This window comes from Pseudophryne corroboree, chromosome 7 (assembly GCF_028390025.1).
Source record: "Pseudophryne corroboree isolate aPseCor3 chromosome 7, aPseCor3.hap2, whole genome shotgun sequence".
NCBI lineage: Eukaryota > Metazoa > Chordata > Amphibia > Anura > Myobatrachidae > Pseudophryne > Pseudophryne corroboree.
In genome coordinates, this window is record NC_086450.1 from 348,557,365 (window position 1) to 348,574,546 (window position 17,182).

At 43.1% G+C, this 17,182-nt stretch overlaps 1 protein-coding gene across 1 annotated transcript; it reads left to right on the forward strand.

Annotated features, from left to right (window-relative positions):
- The first annotated feature begins 6,072 nt into the window (after positions 1-6,072).
- ZP2 (zona pellucida glycoprotein 2) lies at positions 6,073-16,819 on the forward strand. The gene is made up of 18 exons (XM_063934421.1): positions 6,073-6,279; positions 6,358-6,419; positions 7,798-7,884; positions 8,943-9,028; positions 11,589-11,726; positions 12,377-12,415; positions 12,872-13,042; positions 13,128-13,224; positions 13,927-14,108; positions 14,184-14,310; positions 14,424-14,602; positions 14,670-14,761; positions 14,898-15,025; positions 15,104-15,293; positions 15,698-15,827; positions 16,322-16,415; positions 16,499-16,585; positions 16,660-16,819. Exons 1-18 carry the CDS (start codon positions 6,224-6,226, stop codon positions 16,776-16,778), a joined length of 2,064 nt encoding a protein of 687 aa, XP_063790491.1. The 5' UTR covers positions 6,073-6,223; the 3' UTR covers positions 16,779-16,819.
- The last annotated feature ends 363 nt before the right edge of the window (positions 16,820-17,182 follow it).

Consider the following 17,182-nt stretch of genomic DNA (forward strand, 5'->3'; position numbering starts at 1 on the left):
TGCTACTCCGACCTCTAACTGTTCTCTGGACCTTGCCCTTATCAGGAGATCGTCCAAGTAAGGGATAATTAAGACGCCTTTTCTTCGAAGAAGAATCATCATTTCGGCCATTACCTTGGTAAAGACCCGGGGTGCCGTGGACAATCCAAATGGCAGCGTCTGAAACTGATAGTGACAGTTCTGTACCACAAACCTGAGGTACCCTTGGTGAGAAGGGCAAATTGGAACATGGAGGTAAGCATCCTCGCTATCACTGCTCTGAGTGATTCCATCTTGAATTTGAACCTTTGTATGTAAGTGTTCAAGGATTTCAGATTTAAAATAGGTCTCACCGAGCCGTCCGGCTTCGGTACCACAAACAGCGTGGAATAATACCCCTTTCCCTGTTGTAGGAGGGGTACCTTGATTATCACCTGCTGGGAATATAGCTTGTGAATGGCTTCCAATACCGCCTCCCTGTCGGGGGGAGACGTTGGTAAAGCAGACTTCAGGAACCGGCGAGGGGGAGACGTCTCGAATTCCAATTTGTACCCCTGAGATACTACCTGCAGGATCCAGGGGTCCACTTGCGAGTGAGCCCACTGCGCGCTGAAATTCTTGAGACGGGCCCCCACCGTGCCTGAGTCCGCTTGTAAGGCCCCAGCGTCATGCTGAGGACTTGGCAGAAGCGGGGGAGGGCTTCTGTTCCTGGGAAAAGGCTGTCTGCTGCAGTCTTTTTCCCCTTCCTCTGCCCCGGGGCAGATACGAGTGGCCTTTTGCCCGCTTGCCCTTATGGGGACGAAAGGACTGAGCCTGAAAAGACGGTGTCTTTTTCTGCTGAGAGGTGACCTGGGGTAAAAAGGTGGATTTCCCAGCCGTTGCCGTGGCCACCAGGTCCGATAGACCGACCCCAAATAACTCCTCCCCTTTATACGGCAATACTTCCATATGCCGTTTGGAATCCGCATCACCTGACCACTGTCGCGTCCATAACCCTCTTCTGGCAGAAATGGACAGCGCACTTACTCTTGATGCCAGAGTGCAAATATCCCTCTGTGCATCTCTCATATATAGAAATGCATCCTTTAAATGCTCTATAGTCAATAATATATTGTCCCTGTCCAGGGTATCAATATTTTCAGTCAGGGAATCCGACCAAGCCACCCCAGCACTGCACATCCAGGCTGAGGCGATTGCTGGTCGCAGTATAATACCAGTATGTGTGTATATACTTTTTAGGATATTTTCCAGCCTCCTATCAGCTGGTTCCTTGAGGGCGGCCGTATCAGGAGACGGTAACGCCACTTGTTTTGATAAGCGTGTGAGCGCCTTATCCACCCTAGGGGGTGTTTCCCAACGCGCCCTAACCTCTGGCGGGAAAGGGTATAATGCCAATAATTTTTTAGAAATTAGCAGTTTTTTATCGGGGGAAACCCACGCTTCATCACACACCTCATTTAATTCATCTGATTCAGGAAAAACTACGGGTAGTTTTTTCACACCCCACATAATACCCTTTTTTGTGGTACTTGTAGTATCAGAAATGTTCAAAACCTCCTTCATTGCCGTGATCATGTAACGTGTGGCCCTACTGGAAAATACGTTTGTTTCCTCACCGTCGACACTGGAGTCAGTGTCCGTGTCTGGGTCTGTGTCGACCACCTGAGGTAACGGGCGCTTTAGAGCCCCTGACGGTGTTTGAGACGTCTGTACAGGTATTAACTGATTTGCCGGCTGTCTCATGTCGTCAACAGTCTTTTGTAAAGTGCTGACACTATCACGTAATTCCCTCCATAAGACCATCCAGTCAGGTGTCGACTCCCTAGGGGGTGACATCACTAATACAGGCAATTGCTCCGCCTCCATACCATTTTCCTCCTCATACATGTCGACACAACGTACCGACACACAGCACACACACAGGGAATGCTCTGATAGAGGACAGGACCCCACTAGCCCTTTGGGGAGACAGAGGGAGAGTTTGCCAGCACACACCAGAGCGCTATATATATACAGGGATAACCTTATATAAGTGTTTTTCCCTTATATAGCTGCTGTATAGATTTATCTGCCAATTTAGTGCCCCCCCTCTCTTGTTTTACCCTGTTTCTGTAGTGCAGGACTGCAGGGGAGAGTCAGGGAGCTTCCCTCCAACGGAGCTGTGAGGAAAAATGGCGCCAGTGTGCTGAGGAGATAGGCTCCGCCCCCTTCTCGGCGGCCGTTCTCCCGCTTTTTTATGGAAAAACAGGCATGAGTTAAATGCATCCATATAGCCCAGGAGCTATATGTGATGCATTTTTTGACCCCTAAGGTGTTTATATTGCGTCTCAGGGCGCCCCCACCCAGCGCCCTGCACCCTCAGTCACCGGAGTGTGAAGTGTGCTGAGAGCAATGGCGCACAGCTGCGGTGCTGTGCGCTACCTTATTGAAGACAGGACGTCTTCTGCCGCCGATTTTTCCGGACCTCTTCTGCTCTTCTGGCTCTGTAAGGGGGACGGCGGCGCGGCTCTGGGACCCATCCATGGCTGGGCCTGTGATCGTCCCTCTGGAGCTAATGTCCAGTAGCCTAAGAAGCCCAATCCACTCTGCACGCAGGTGAGTTCGCTTCTTCTCCCCTTAGTCCCTCGATGCAGTGAGCCTGTTGCCAGCAGGTCTCACTGAAAATAAAAAACCTAAAACTAAACTTTTTTCTAAGCAGCTCAGGAGAGCCACCTAGACTGCACCCTTCTCGTTCGGGCACAAAAATCTAACTGAGGCTTGGAGGAGGGTCATAGGGGGAGGAGCCAGTGCACACCAGGTAGTCTTAAAGCTTTTACTTTTGTGCCCAGTCTCCTGCGAAACCGCTATTCCCCATGGTCCTTTCGGAGTCCCCAGCATCCACTAGGACGTCAGAGAAATATGGCAAGCTGGCTGGTGGGACTAAATTACCTTTGAAAAAGCCACCAAGAGTGGTGAAATGCGTCAGTTTCAAACACCAGGGACTGGACTGCTCCACCTAGAACTACTCTTTGATTGGTAAACCATGGGTCCAACGATTTCTTCATCCAGCACTGTTTCCTTGGTTGGGAACTTCCAGCGAAGTAACAAGACCTGCTAAGGACATCTGTGAACCAGGATCCAACCTTGCCATTGCCGTCACCGAACGAGCTTAATAATTGGACTCCTCTATTGGAACACAGTTGGAAAATCTACACAGCTGGGATAATCTTTTGCTGGTAAAACATGGCCATGTGTGAGTAATTACCACAAAAACATTGGACATTAGTTCTCAAAGTAGTGCATCTATTGGTGGATATATCAAACAATTGAGTCTATTACCTGTGTGTGATTAACATCAGTAATGTTTTTTAATGTATAACCGTTTATTAAATACCTTTTAAATTGTTTAAAATTATAATCAGTTAGCGCTGTTTTTTATCCTACGCCTGCATTTGTATCGGCCACGCCTGCGTTTTTCAGCACACTCCCGGAAAATGGTCAGTTACCACCCAGAAACACCCACTTCCTGTCAATCACTCTGCGGCCAGCAGTGCGATTGAAAAGTGTCGCTAGACCTTGTGTGAAACTGCATAGTTTTGTGTGAAAGTACGTCCTGCGTGCGCACTGTGCACCATATGCATGCACAGAAATGCCACTTTTTCACCTAATCGCTGCACTGTGACCGAAAGCAGCTAGCGAACAACTCGTAGTGACCCCCAATGCCCAAAGATGGGTGTGCCAAGCTTGTGGCATCATATTCAAAAAGACTTGAGGCTGTAATTGCTGCCAAAGGTGCATCAACAAAGTATTGAGCAAAGGCTGTGAATACTTATGTACGTTTGATTTCTTAATTTTTTTATTTTTAATAAATTAGCAAAAATCTCAAAAACACTTTTTTTTACATTGTCATTATGTGGTATTGTGTGTAGAATTTTGAGGGGAAAACATTAATTTATTCCAGTTTGAAAAAAAAGTGAGGCGCTGTGAATACTTTCCAGATGCACTGTGTATGTATGTATATATATATATATATATATATATATATATATATAGTAACTAAAAGATGCTGCCGCACTCCAAGTGAGAAAAAAATACTTTTTAGTAATAAAGAATCATTTCAATACAATGCTGCATGGCGCATACATTCTGGGGTGGCTGAAGTTTCGGTGCCACGTAGGCACTGTCCTCAAAGCCTGAAATAAATGTAGGCAACAGACCATCTATTAGTTACTATTTGAATTCTTTAATGAAGGCACCCATCATTCACAAAATTCCTCAGCGACGAGTGCTGATTCTATATGTATATCTCGGTTTGTGTGTAAATGCTCTGCATATGTCTGGAACAGTTTGCGCACAAATATGTTCACTGTGGCTGGAATAGCATGAAGGAGAGTTTTAATGTATGCGAAGTACAGTAAGGGCTACACTTGAAAAATGGGAAAAGGATCCATACAGTATACCGCTTTTATGCAGGCAGTCAGGGGCAGGTGTAATTACCAGGTGTTGTTGGTCACTGGCACTAGCGACCTGCATGCGTCTGTTTACAAATGCTCCACTGAAACTGGCTGTTGCTTTCTTAATCACTTGGGCATAGACCAGGCATTACCAAGTTCGATCCTGAAGGCACACTAACAGTCCAGGTTTAAGTGATATCCAGGCTTGAACACAGGTGACAATTAGTACCTCAGTTATTTTAATTTAACCATCTGTGTTGAAGCCTGGATATCACTAAAACTTGCACTGTTAGCATACCTCCCAACTTTTACCTTGTTAGAAGCGGATCACACGCGCGGCTTTGCCGTGTGCGCTCCCGAAAAGGGGCGTGGTCTAAGAAAAGTGGGCGTGGCTTAGCGGGAGGACCGCGATCGCGAGCCATGCCCCCGTATTCGTCATTGAGGGGGCATGCCCAGTGCTCTGTGAGCCGCTGGCATGCCCCCTCTCCCTCTGACTCCAGTGAATAGACGCTGTGCGCATGCGCACAACGTCTATTCACAGCTGCTCTGCTAAGCAGGGCAGCAAGAGATAGAGCCTCCCAACTGCCCCCCCCCCCCGCCCCCCACCCCCCACCACGGAACACTGCGGCCCGCGGGTGGGACAGCGGGACAGTCCCCAAAAAACGGGACTGTCCCGCGAAAATCGGGACAGTTGGGAGGTATGTGTTAGTGTGCCTTGAGGACTGAGGTTGGGAAAGCCTGGCATAGATCATGCTGTTGTGAGCATGTTTGAGACCAAGTCTCATTAACCCCTTAGGGGTCTATTCATGAAGCAGTGAAAAATGTGGAGAAGTGAGCCAGTGGAGAAGTTGTCCATGGCAACCAATCAGCTGCTACGTATAATGTTATGGGATGCACTTTTTAAATGTTACCTCAACACTGATTGTTTGCCATGTGCAACTTCTCCATTGGCTCACCTCTGCTCTTTTCGATGCTTCATTAATAGACCCCTATATCTCCAAAATCTCTTAACTGTTGCAGAATTCAAGTACCGTTGTGCAGTATGCCAAAGTGCACAGGATGCTGCATAGTAAAGCAGTGAAATTCTATTGTATTTATTAGTAGGCTTACCATACTATCCCTTTTACCCGGGACACTCATGAATTACACAGGTTCTGTGACTGAATAAAAACAGATGAAATGCAGGCTTGAAGTCAGCCAGCCACAGACTCTGTGTAATTCATCAGTGTCCCAGTTTAAAAGGACAGTATGGTAAGCCTATTTACTAGTATTATACAGATTGTTGGTAATACCTTCACTGAAGCGTTCCAGGAAACCTGTGAGCAAATGATAATATAATGGGTGCAATCAGAAAGCAAATGGTTTAGAGTTAAATCACTGATGTACTTATGGATAATGATATATGGAAACTCAGGGCTAGTGACTGTAGAGTGTATAAAAGCTACTTTCAAGCCCTTGTTGATTATCACTTATCATTCATTTCAAACTGGCCCCCAGGTCTCACCAATAAAGTATGCTTAGTGGATACAGGTGCATGCAGCAATCTGATGAAGCAATGAGCAATCCACCTCTGAGGTAATCCATAAAACATGCACTGCTATAGAGAGATGTGTGAACTGGTGGGAGTGTCCACATAAGATCAATTATCAAGCACCTGATCTTGATTGATATAGGATATATAAGGCACTCTCTAAAGAGATGTAGGCTATGTCCCACTGAGGAAAGTTTTGTTTTTTGGGAGTGAAGAGGAGTTGCTGGCTGGTCTGGGCTATTGGGTACTTCCTCCCATTGCCTGTAATTGTGTTTTGTCAATGGGGCCTTCTACTAGAAGCCCTATATTTTGGGTTGAGCTATTGGTGGACTGCAGGTAATAATTCAGTGTGGTTTTTTTTTTTTTTTTTCTTTTCTTTTTCTATTTAAATTAATTCTTTAGTTTCTCCTACAGCTTTTTATTTCTACAATGCTGCCTAGTTCTGTCTGAAGCTGCACGTTTGCCGGACTTCCCAGGTAAGTGTGTGTGAATTAGAGCTGTGTGTGCTTGGGCTCATCTCCTAAACTAACCAGGCTTCTATATACACGTTCTTATTTTTATAGTGTGTATTTATCATAGTTGTCAGCTGGAATAACAATAGTCCCTGGGGTGTTCTCAATACTTGAAAATGCGCAGTAACATTCTATCTTTTTTCTTATATACTGGAACTTGCGCTGCATATACTCTGTTATAATCCATAAATGGGGCTTGCAGTCCTGCTGAGACTGTACATTCCAATATGTATGGGATCCTGGTTTTCAAAATACTGATGCAGGGATCCTGCTGGTGAAAAAACTGACAGGGGTGAGTAAGGGGTGTTCTTCCATCTCCCCCACCCCCTTAACCTTCCCCCTTGATGCCTAAACATGACCCTCCAAGGGGGGGTGCCTAACCATAACCCCCGGGACACAGCCTAACCTTCCCCACTGACTTACCTCTCCTGCGCCACGGTGTCTAAACTTGGTATCCCGGTTGTTGGGATGGTGCACCCATTCTGGATGCAGGTGTCTGTATTCTGACTGCTGGGATCCTGACTGTTTCCCATATGCATTGTATTCTCTTCCTTTCCCTGGGACCTGCCGCATCGGTGGCTTGTCTGGAAAGGGCCATATCCTTGGGTGGAGGTGTTTGGCCTAGCGCTGCAACCCCTGTTTTCATCATTTTGGGGGTATGCCCAGTGCTCCCTGAGCAGTCAGGCAGCCCCCTGGCTCCCCTCCCTGCACTGATAGATGCACACAGCATCTATTCGGTGATCTCTGGCTGCTTTGCAGAGCACTGGTGATCACTGTCTCCCCTCACCCGTAGGATACTGCGGCCCGCGGGTGGGACAGTGTCCAATTTCCGTGACTGGCCTGCTGTACTCGGACAGTTGGGAGGTATGGGTTAATGGATTTAGAAAGGTGTTTCAGCACAGATTGCAATCCTACATTAAGCAGGAAGTCCAGGAGCATAGCATTCTGTCCCTCCTGGAGAGGGTCATGTGAGGTATGCATAGAGCCTTGGTATTAGGATCAGGTCACTGTCACTATTTTAAAGTGGGGTGAGGTAATATCGTCAGGGCTTAAACCTTGGGCCTGCCTAAGTACCCCTGGTATCTTCATACTTCCACTGGGTAAACTTGCATGCAATGGCGTGTATGTCCTATCTGTGGACAAAACTACCTTATCACAGACTTGACAGATGTGAAAAGCACTATTGGAAAATTAGAAATGGGCATTTAATGACCACTGCAGTAGTACACCAAAGCAGCACAGTATGGGATTAAAAGGTCAAATAGATGACGTGCAATAGCATTCAAAAATTCACTTTCCAGTAATGCAGTCATATAGTAGTAATGTAACCAACTTATTCTAGGTGACACTACTTGCCTGGATGATGGGATTCAAACTACAAAACCAGAATGGATTCCCCAGGGTTCTTGGATGAGCCTGAATGTTGTAGGTAGGAGAAACACGAACTTATTCCTCTATCACTATGGCTTCTGGTTACTTGCATGAGGGGCATTTAAAAAGGGTGTTTTAGGTTTAAGCACTTTCTATTTTGTACAGTAGGCCATGTTCTCACAATCTGTCCCCAAGACTGCTTGATGGTTCAGACTTTAAGGATATCCATCCTTGGCCCTAGTGCTAGATGGCTTAATCAAAACTGGTGTTAATTGTCACCTGTGCTTAAGTTTGGACTACAGTCCTTTAAAACCTGAACCACTAGGATGCAATGTGAACTGTATTTGGGGAAATGTTACACAAGACATATATTTAGGCTCACTTATCAATGAGTGATACATTTCAATGTGAGTGATAAATTGTACCAGCCAATCTGCTCCTAACTGCAATGTTAAATACTGTGGCCCTTGGAGTCTGGTAAATACCATCACCATAGGAGCATGGCACTACTGTTAATGTTGCTGTGTTCCTTGCTCCATCCTAGGAAGGAATGAAACCTGTAGGCCATAGTTGGCGGAATGTTTGTAGGTGCAGAGTATTTCAGGACCTGAGCATACTGATCTTATGGGTGGCAGTGAGCAGTCCAGTCATAGATAAGCAGTGCCTGAAATCCATCCTCTACACCAATATCTTTATTATATGAAGTGAAATAGTCCCTTGCAATTAAACCACTTAACTGGGTATCAGAATATAATTTGGCTTGCTAAATAAATCCCCTTGTAGGTTTCTTGTCTTCATAATATTCTAAATATGAACACTGATGTGTAAAGTGGGCTTGGACTACTGCTCATGATCTTGTGCTTATCCATGTTCTATTAGGACAGATCTGTATGTGATGGGCATTATGTTGGAAGTACATGGAAACATGCTAAATAACATGGTGAATACCAGAGTCTTTAACAGTAGTGGAAAAAGGCTCCTTTTGATGCATGAGAATTTGTAGCTGAAATGCACCTCTGAAGCAAAATTCATGCATCAAAAATGTTCATTGTCACATGCTTAGTGATATTATACATTTTCTTAAACTAGTAGAAAGTAATCTCCTTTCCTGAACAGATTCTGCTGGATTAGATATGGAAGCTTGTGATATCCATCCAGATGACAGCCTGCTGACTATTCCGGAGAGATGTGCCACATATGAGGTACTGCAGACATGTCTATAATACCCCTTTCACACTGCAGCTTTAACCCGGTAAATTGACGATTTTTCAGCCTTCCTAAACGGTTCTAGCTGCAGTGTGAAAGAGCCACCTTGAATTTACCGTTTTCAAAATACTGGTGTTTTGAAACTGTTAAAAAGCGGGGTCCTACCCGGTTCAGAACCGTTTCATTTGTGCAGTGTGAAAGGCTCAGAAACGGTATTTCCGAACCACAGAAGGTGATAGGCTGTCTCTATGTGTGATGTCACCAGGCAGAAGCAGGAAGCTGGAGGAAAAACACATGAGTGGGTTTAGAAGCGTTTTCTTACTGCAAATATATTATACAATGGCAACTTGGAGTGATGAGGCGGTTAGGGAGCTGCTAAGAATCAGAGGGGATGAGGAAATCTGCAGACAACTAACTGAGACAGTCAAGGATGCGCTCGTATATAAAAACATGGTTAAAATGCTTCAAGTTGCTGGGTTCCATCGTACGACTATTCAAATAATTATGTGTGGACCAGAAAAGTCCATTTATAATGACAACCACTGTTTTCTATGGGTGAAACGGGTTCAGTGTGAAAGGTACCAAAACGGTAATGAAATGGTAATATACTGGCTACAACATGCGTTTAAAGAACCGTTTCAAAAGCAGGTTTTGCAATGTGAAAGCAGCATAACCTACATACCCGCAATAACGAATGTTGTAACAAATACTGGTGCAAGTGTATTAATCCTGGAGAAGTGACAAGTGGAAGGTGATATGCACCAGTCAATCCTTACGGGTTTGATAAATTAGTTGATTGGCTTGTGCATTATCGCCTTCCACTTATCCCTGCTTTATCACTTCTCCAGGCTTAATACATCTGCCCCACTCTTTGTAAAGACTCCTGTGGCAACTGACTTTAGAGAACTGGTGAATATAAAGCAATAATGGCTTGTGACAAAAGTATCCTTGTTCCCAATAGTTAAAGCCTTTGTGTGGTGGCTGTTCTCATATTTGAAATTCTACTGCCTTGGTTGATCTCTGCTATATTCCAGCCAAGTATTTCAGAAGCGAAAAACGCAAAGCAAAAATGAGAACCAGGTGCCTCTATAGACCACTTCTTCCAACAGCTGCTCTCAAGTGCTAGGCGGCTGAAGCCCAGTGCCTAAAGATACAATCAAACTAAAAAGATGAGCGCAGAAGGAATTTATTGTCCCAACAATAAAAATAAATGCCTAAAATTAAATGTGCCTATGTACTATAAGGATACATTCTGAAAATACAGTACAGTGTGTATAGAACTGGCATACAGTATGAAGTCAAAGAATAAGACTCTCACTGGTCTGTTTAAAGTCTGGCTCTGAAGATACGGTACTGTACATAGCACATGTCCAGTTTGATGTTTTCCTACTGGTAGGCTTACTTAGTGCTTCAATCACAGTATACTAATTAGTGTTTGAAACGCACAACTTAAGTGTATTACTTGGTGTACCGTGAAGTACTAAAGCTTACCAGTGGAAAACCTCAAATTGGATGTGTATGTGCTATGTATCTGCTCTCAGAGCTGGACTTCAAAAAGACCAGTGTTTCTTAAGGTGGGTACACACTGATAGACATATCTGCAGATATATCTATCTTTGGACGGATCGGGCAGTGTGCTGTGCATACACTGCCCGATCCATCGGGGACTGACGTCCTGAACTGGGTGGACACGTACACATGCCTGCCCAGTTCAGCTGTCAATCACCGCTGGCCGCTGCAACATGTGTACAAGCAGCTGGCTGGTCTCATGTACACACAGCGATGCGCCAATATATTGGCTGTCTGCTGTTCTGCGGGGCCGACGCGATATTTCCATGAACGACTGAGTTCAGACATATTGCCCGTACACACTGGCCAGTGGACTCTCTATATATCGGCCGTTCAGTAGTGTGTACCTACCTTTATTCTCTGACTTAATACTGTATGCTATTTCTATACTTTTTATTGTAGTGTATGAAAAGGATAAATTCTGACATCTGTAGTATGTGTATGATCTATTGTGTTGGGACAATAAATACTTTAATACTCCTGTGCTAATTCTCCTTTTTTTAAACAGTGTTTCCTATGTTGATGATACCATGCAGCATCTTGGTAACGCTCAGCATAGGGGTCTGTCTGTAGAACAAGTAGACTCAAGTCTTGACTAATGGGTCAAGTATACTACAATATAATGGGAGTTGGCAGCCTCTAACTACAGTTTCCATGGCCATTCAGGCATAAATACAAATCACAGTAAAGGATAGGAGTTGCATGGTAGCAAGTGACACCACACTCTAGATTGCTTGACCTAGGAGAAAATGCACTGTTTCTTTGTAGCATGGTGTGTCTGGGTGGTGTAACTATGCATGGCCAGACCTAAAACTAAATTTGCGGTGAAGCCTGGCAAAGCTGCTACAACCACTTCATTCCCTGCTTTCAAGGGTGGAAATCTAGGAACTGTCATGGGGTAACATCTACTGGCAAAACTTGTTAAGTCTAGAGATACAGTACAGCCCTTCAAGTACATATCATATTTTTTTTTTTTCTTTAATATAGATGGGAAGAATGGTCTCCCACATATCCTTCAAAGAGTCCATGGGACAGAAGAGCCCAATCTACAGGGTTGCTTGTGATGAACAGTCGGACTCTGCAAACACTGGCCCAGTCATAGAATGTAAGAACAACTACATGAAGGTAAGCTGATCTGTAGAAACTCTATTTGTCTACTAGTCTATACCTTCAGCTTTGGCTTATGCCAAGCTGATACGGTTTTCCACTAACTTTCACAGCATTCTACCCTTATCTCTCTGTTGGGGCTTAGAGTTGGCTGGGTTCCTATATGGGGGGTGGAATGAGATTAAAGGTTGGTATCTTTATGGAGGGCTTGTATTGGTTTGTCGACTAAATTCCAGATACCACTGACTTTGAAGCATAAGTGGCTTTAAATTTAGATCTCTGCCTACTGACAGCCATCCCTATATCAAGAAGTTGCCGGTAGGCCTCCTTGATGGTGGTCACTTTTGAGCATTAATTGGCATCTACACTATGTACCAAGGTAATACATACAATATACCAGCTGTCAGTATCCCGACAGTGGCATCCAGGCAGCAAGCCGTGAGGTCGCCACGCATTGGGCCTAGTGGTGAGTTTTGCTCGTCATAGGTTATATTCCCACTCGGGTGGTGTCACGGACTTGCCACCTGAGTGAACACAAGGCTGCGGTCTGATTCCGACTGCCAGCACTTAGGTGCCTGTCAGGGTCCTGAAAGGTGGTATATTGACTGCATACCGTACCAAGTTAGTTGTTAATGTTATGTACAGATTTTGATTTCTTTACGTTGTAGGTATGGATTACACGGACACTCTCTGGATTTGACGATGAGGTAATGTGCCTTTCTTATGAAATGCAATACCATCACAAGTTAATTGAATACTTATGTGAAAATGACTGCAGAAAACTAGTCTATTATAGACGCCAATCAATTACAAATTTGCCACAGCTTTTGTTACATTAACCATAATGCCTGGGTTGGGGGTTGTATTTAACTTTAAACACACCTCTCCCCCAAACACTACCATTTGCAGCTATTACTGCCAATGCTTAAATCATTGTTGGATGAATGTGATGCAGTGACATGAACAGATGTGCTGCTAGACTTAATCTGTAGCTGGAAGAGAGCAGTACTGACTAAACTTATGTACTTGAAATAAATTGGAGAAATCCTGTCCGTAGACTAGCACCAAACCTTGCAATTAGGGGCCTACTTTCCCATTAGAAAACTGTACCCATACGCCACTTTTTTTTTTTTTTTTTTTTTTTTTTTTTTTTTTTTGTGTAGGTGCCTAGTACACCACCACCTGCATCTGCCTGGACCATTGGCGTAAATAACGGAACACTCCAAAAATTTGACCAGTCCATAGCCAGAAAGCTTGGTTACACACTGTCTAGTGATCCTAGCTACTTGATGATCCTTATTGACTTCAACGCTTTTGGAATACAAAAACTTGTAGTAAGTTCAGCCAAGTTTTCACTAGTTAATCATTCTACCAAGGAAGTCTATTTGCACTACTTTAATATAAACTTTTCTCTTTCAGTTTAAAAATCAAGCATTTTATTATGGATACCTCCAGTTAATTCAGTCAAAAGTCAATCCCAAGATCACTATTGATGTTGCAGTTAACTGTGCCAGAGGTAAAATTCCTATATACTAATTAACACTAATGTGACAAATGTCTAGTGAAATAAAACGACCTTATTCAGTATAGTCTCTCTATTCTAAACAATACATCTATTTTTGCATAGCCTAAAGTACTACATAAATATAGAGCATTATCTTTGGAATCTCAAAATACTTGTTACGTTAAGTAGTTTGGCCTAATTCTTTTTAGATCCTGTCCTGAGGGAGGCCACTGGGTGAACCACACTTGTTCATTCCTCAACTTGGTAGTGACATCCATTCAATCTTGTCTAACATCACAAACTGTAAAACTATTCTGCAACTCCTGTGTTCTACCCTCACTGAGATCTTCCTTGATCAAATTCTAGACTCATAATTGCCTCCTACTTTCCAATAATACAATCAGATGTGGTGGTCTGAATGGTACTTTATTACATGGTTTAGGAAGTTGGTAAAACTCCAACAATAGAATGCAACTACAATGTGATACTACTATATTGCAAATCAAACAAGTTTAGAACTGACAGCATATCTAATGGGCTTAATTTAGGGGGGAAATCCTACCATTGATGCTGTGCTAAGGGGATGAAAATATATAATTTTCATTCTCTGGTTGAGACCATATGAGAACTGAAAATGCATGTCTAGAAGGAACTTATTTGCCATGAATACATATGAACATAGAAATGAGATTGATTATATGTCCTGACATCTAGGGCCTCCTCTTTGTGATGCAAAGCAGATGACTATCTTGATTCCTCCTCTTGCTGGTATCCTCCAGTACATTGACCTTGGTGATATACCCATTTCATTGAGTGCCTCTGCACTCCAAAGATATGGAATGACGCTGGACACTAGAGATGGCGTCAATTTAAGCATCAGCAAAGACCACCTCCAGGTAAATCAACTAGTGCAATAGAACACTATCACATGACATGCTCAAATGTGGATTGTAATTATTTTGTATCTATAGGAATATACAACTTCTGGTCGGCTTATGTATTACCTGCCTTCTCTCACGCTGACCTTTGATATGGACGGAATAAGTGTGGCAATGGAGCTTAGTACTAACTGTTCTGTAAACGATCCTGTCAATCATAGTAAGGGTTTTTGTTTTTTTTTGGTCTTGTTTTTTTGTCCTGCATAGTGTTTGAATAGTCCCTACAACTGGATTAAATTTTTTTTTTTTTTAACTAATCTATCTTTTGGCTAGCATCTACAATGTGCACAAACGATGGGTTCATGATTATTGAAGTGGCTTCATCTCTAACTAAACCTAACCTGGATTTGAGCACGGTGACTTTAGGAGATGGTACATGCCAGCCAAACAAGAAGACCAATAACAGAATAAGCTTCAAAATTCCACTGAATGGTTGTGGAACTACAACAAAGGTAAGTCTGCTCAGTGCGATGTTCTTGACTATTGGAACTTGTAATGCTTAACAAACTTCCACTTCAGTTTGTAGGAGGAAAAGTCATTTATGAGAATGAAGTCCGTGCACTCTGGAAGGATCTTCCTCCAAGGAAAATTTCAAGAGACAGTGAATTAAGGTATAGTGTAGCTATATGGAAATTCAAAGTGTACAGCATAATATAAAATTTACAGTATGCTCTTTCAACACAATGTAGTCTCCTATAACTGAACATCTAGCATATGATGTCTTGAACAAACCCGTTTTGTCTACAGGGAGACCATCCAGTGCATCTATGATGGCTCTATAGATGCGTCACTCAATCCAAGAGTGGTGACGCCAACACCTCCAGTTTCTGCTAAAAATGATGGTCCTCTCTCGCTTGTCATGAGCATCTATCCAGGTATGGTAAACATTCAACTAAAGTTGATTTAGATTTGAAATACAGAACAAGAGAACTAGAATATTTTATCTATCTTAGATGTGACCTATGGAACACCCTACAGGGATAATCAATATCCAGTTGTAAAAACCTTGCGTGATGCCATCTTCTTGGAAGTACAAGTGTTGAATCGAAATGATCCAAATATTGAATTGGTGCTGGATGACTGCTGGGCAACAATGTTCCAGGACCCAGAGTCTTATCCTCAATGGAGTGTTGTAGTAGATGGGTAGGTATCCATTAAATGTAAAGCCTGACATGTGGTCTACTCTAGTGCTATCATGTTTACTTTTAGGGTAGTTTTAAACACAGCTCATATGGCGATGCCCCTTAATGGCTTTGTAGGTTATAATGTAGACCTTGTAACTGACAATGCTTACATGTGGTAAATTGCATTGTTCATGTGGCTTCTGTTTCTGGATATGGTAATACCGATTTACACCAGTGGGGAGGGTAGCTATAAGATTAGCTATGCCTCAGGTCTACAGAGCAACTCTGGATACACAGATCTTTATGTACAGTAGGTACCAGTCCATGATGCAACTAGATAGTGCTATCAGAAATGTCTGGCTTACTGTTCTAGAATGTTGGTGCTCTGCTCTAATAGTGCTAATATCTGTGCTTGAATCCTAGCTGCCAAGCAAATCAGGATAACTATCTGACTGCCTTTCACACGGTCTCAAATGTGGCACTACCTTTGTACCGAAAGCGATTTGAAGTCAAGGCTTTTGCATTTGTGCAGGGTGAGCCATCGACTAACTTGGTAAGCATTCACTTAAAACGCTTGAACACTCCTTGGGAGACAACAGGTAATGGTGAGCTAAATAGTCTGCCCCATGAGCTATATGAGAAGTTACTTGTGGTGTTGGCAATAAATTCATATACAATCCATAACTAAATCGGCCTGCCTCAACATCTCGGTTGGATTGCCTAGTTCCATGAGAAGGGTATCCAGTCAATGTGTATGGTTGACAAATTTATTTGGAATATTGGAAATATTTACCCCACCCAAATTCTATACTATCCACAGGGTCTACTATTAGGAATAGTAACCTGTACCATGGTAGAGCAAGGCATTTTGCCTGACACATGGTCAGCAAAGCTGTATACTAATTGGGGTTTCAGCACATGAAACCATGTATTGACACGCAAAAAAACTTGCATCCACCTAGACACTGTTGACCTTATCAATGTCTATTATACCAATGTAAAGGGATGGCTTTCGTGACTAGAACTATATTGGCTTTCTATTTGTAGATCTACTTCCACTGTAGTGCTATGATATGCAATATCCAAGCGCCAGACTCTCCACTGTGCAGTACAAAATGTCCAATGTCCAGGAAGAAAAGAGGCAAGTTATTGGTCAAGTTTTACTGGCATAACCTTCTTTTCTAACCGTCCTTTCCACTCTACTAACAGGGTTTGATCTTTCAGATGTCCTATTGCTGCACCGTCATTCTACGTTGGTCAGTCTACATGGACCAATCTTGTTGGACTCTGTGCCTACCATGAAAATTCATGGTAAGATCTTACACAGATGACTTAAATGAAAGCAGTAGCTGTGGGCAGGCTGTAACACTCTTAATCTCTTCCAGATGAGCAAGATCTTGTAGGGAAAGTTACTACTGGAGTCCTCCCTGCCTTTGGCCTTGTTGCTGTGGTTGTCCTAGCTGCTGTGGTGCTGTCTGCTTTTAGACTGAAATCAAAGCCTTGAACTCTGAGCACTTTTAATAATAAAATGTCTGGTAAAATAAATCTTGTTTCTTGATCTAATTTATATGCAGCACACAAATGGTATGTAAGGCTTATCTGGATACCTGTCACCTCAAACAGACTTGAGGATGAAGACATTCCACTGGTTGAAGCACAATATTAATGTAGGGGCATGAGTAACAATGAACCATCTTATTACAAATGATAAATGGTGCTCCAGCCAATCGTCAGTTTTCAAACGCTTAACAGGAGTTAATAGGCTGGGACACCATTATTCATGATAAGGAGGTCACTTATTATTAAATATGCCCCTTAGTCTTCACAGTGACTAGGATGATTAACTGTACATATAGTACTTTTAGTTTTAAACACCAATGCATGTAGTATTGTGTGTTGGGTTCTTTT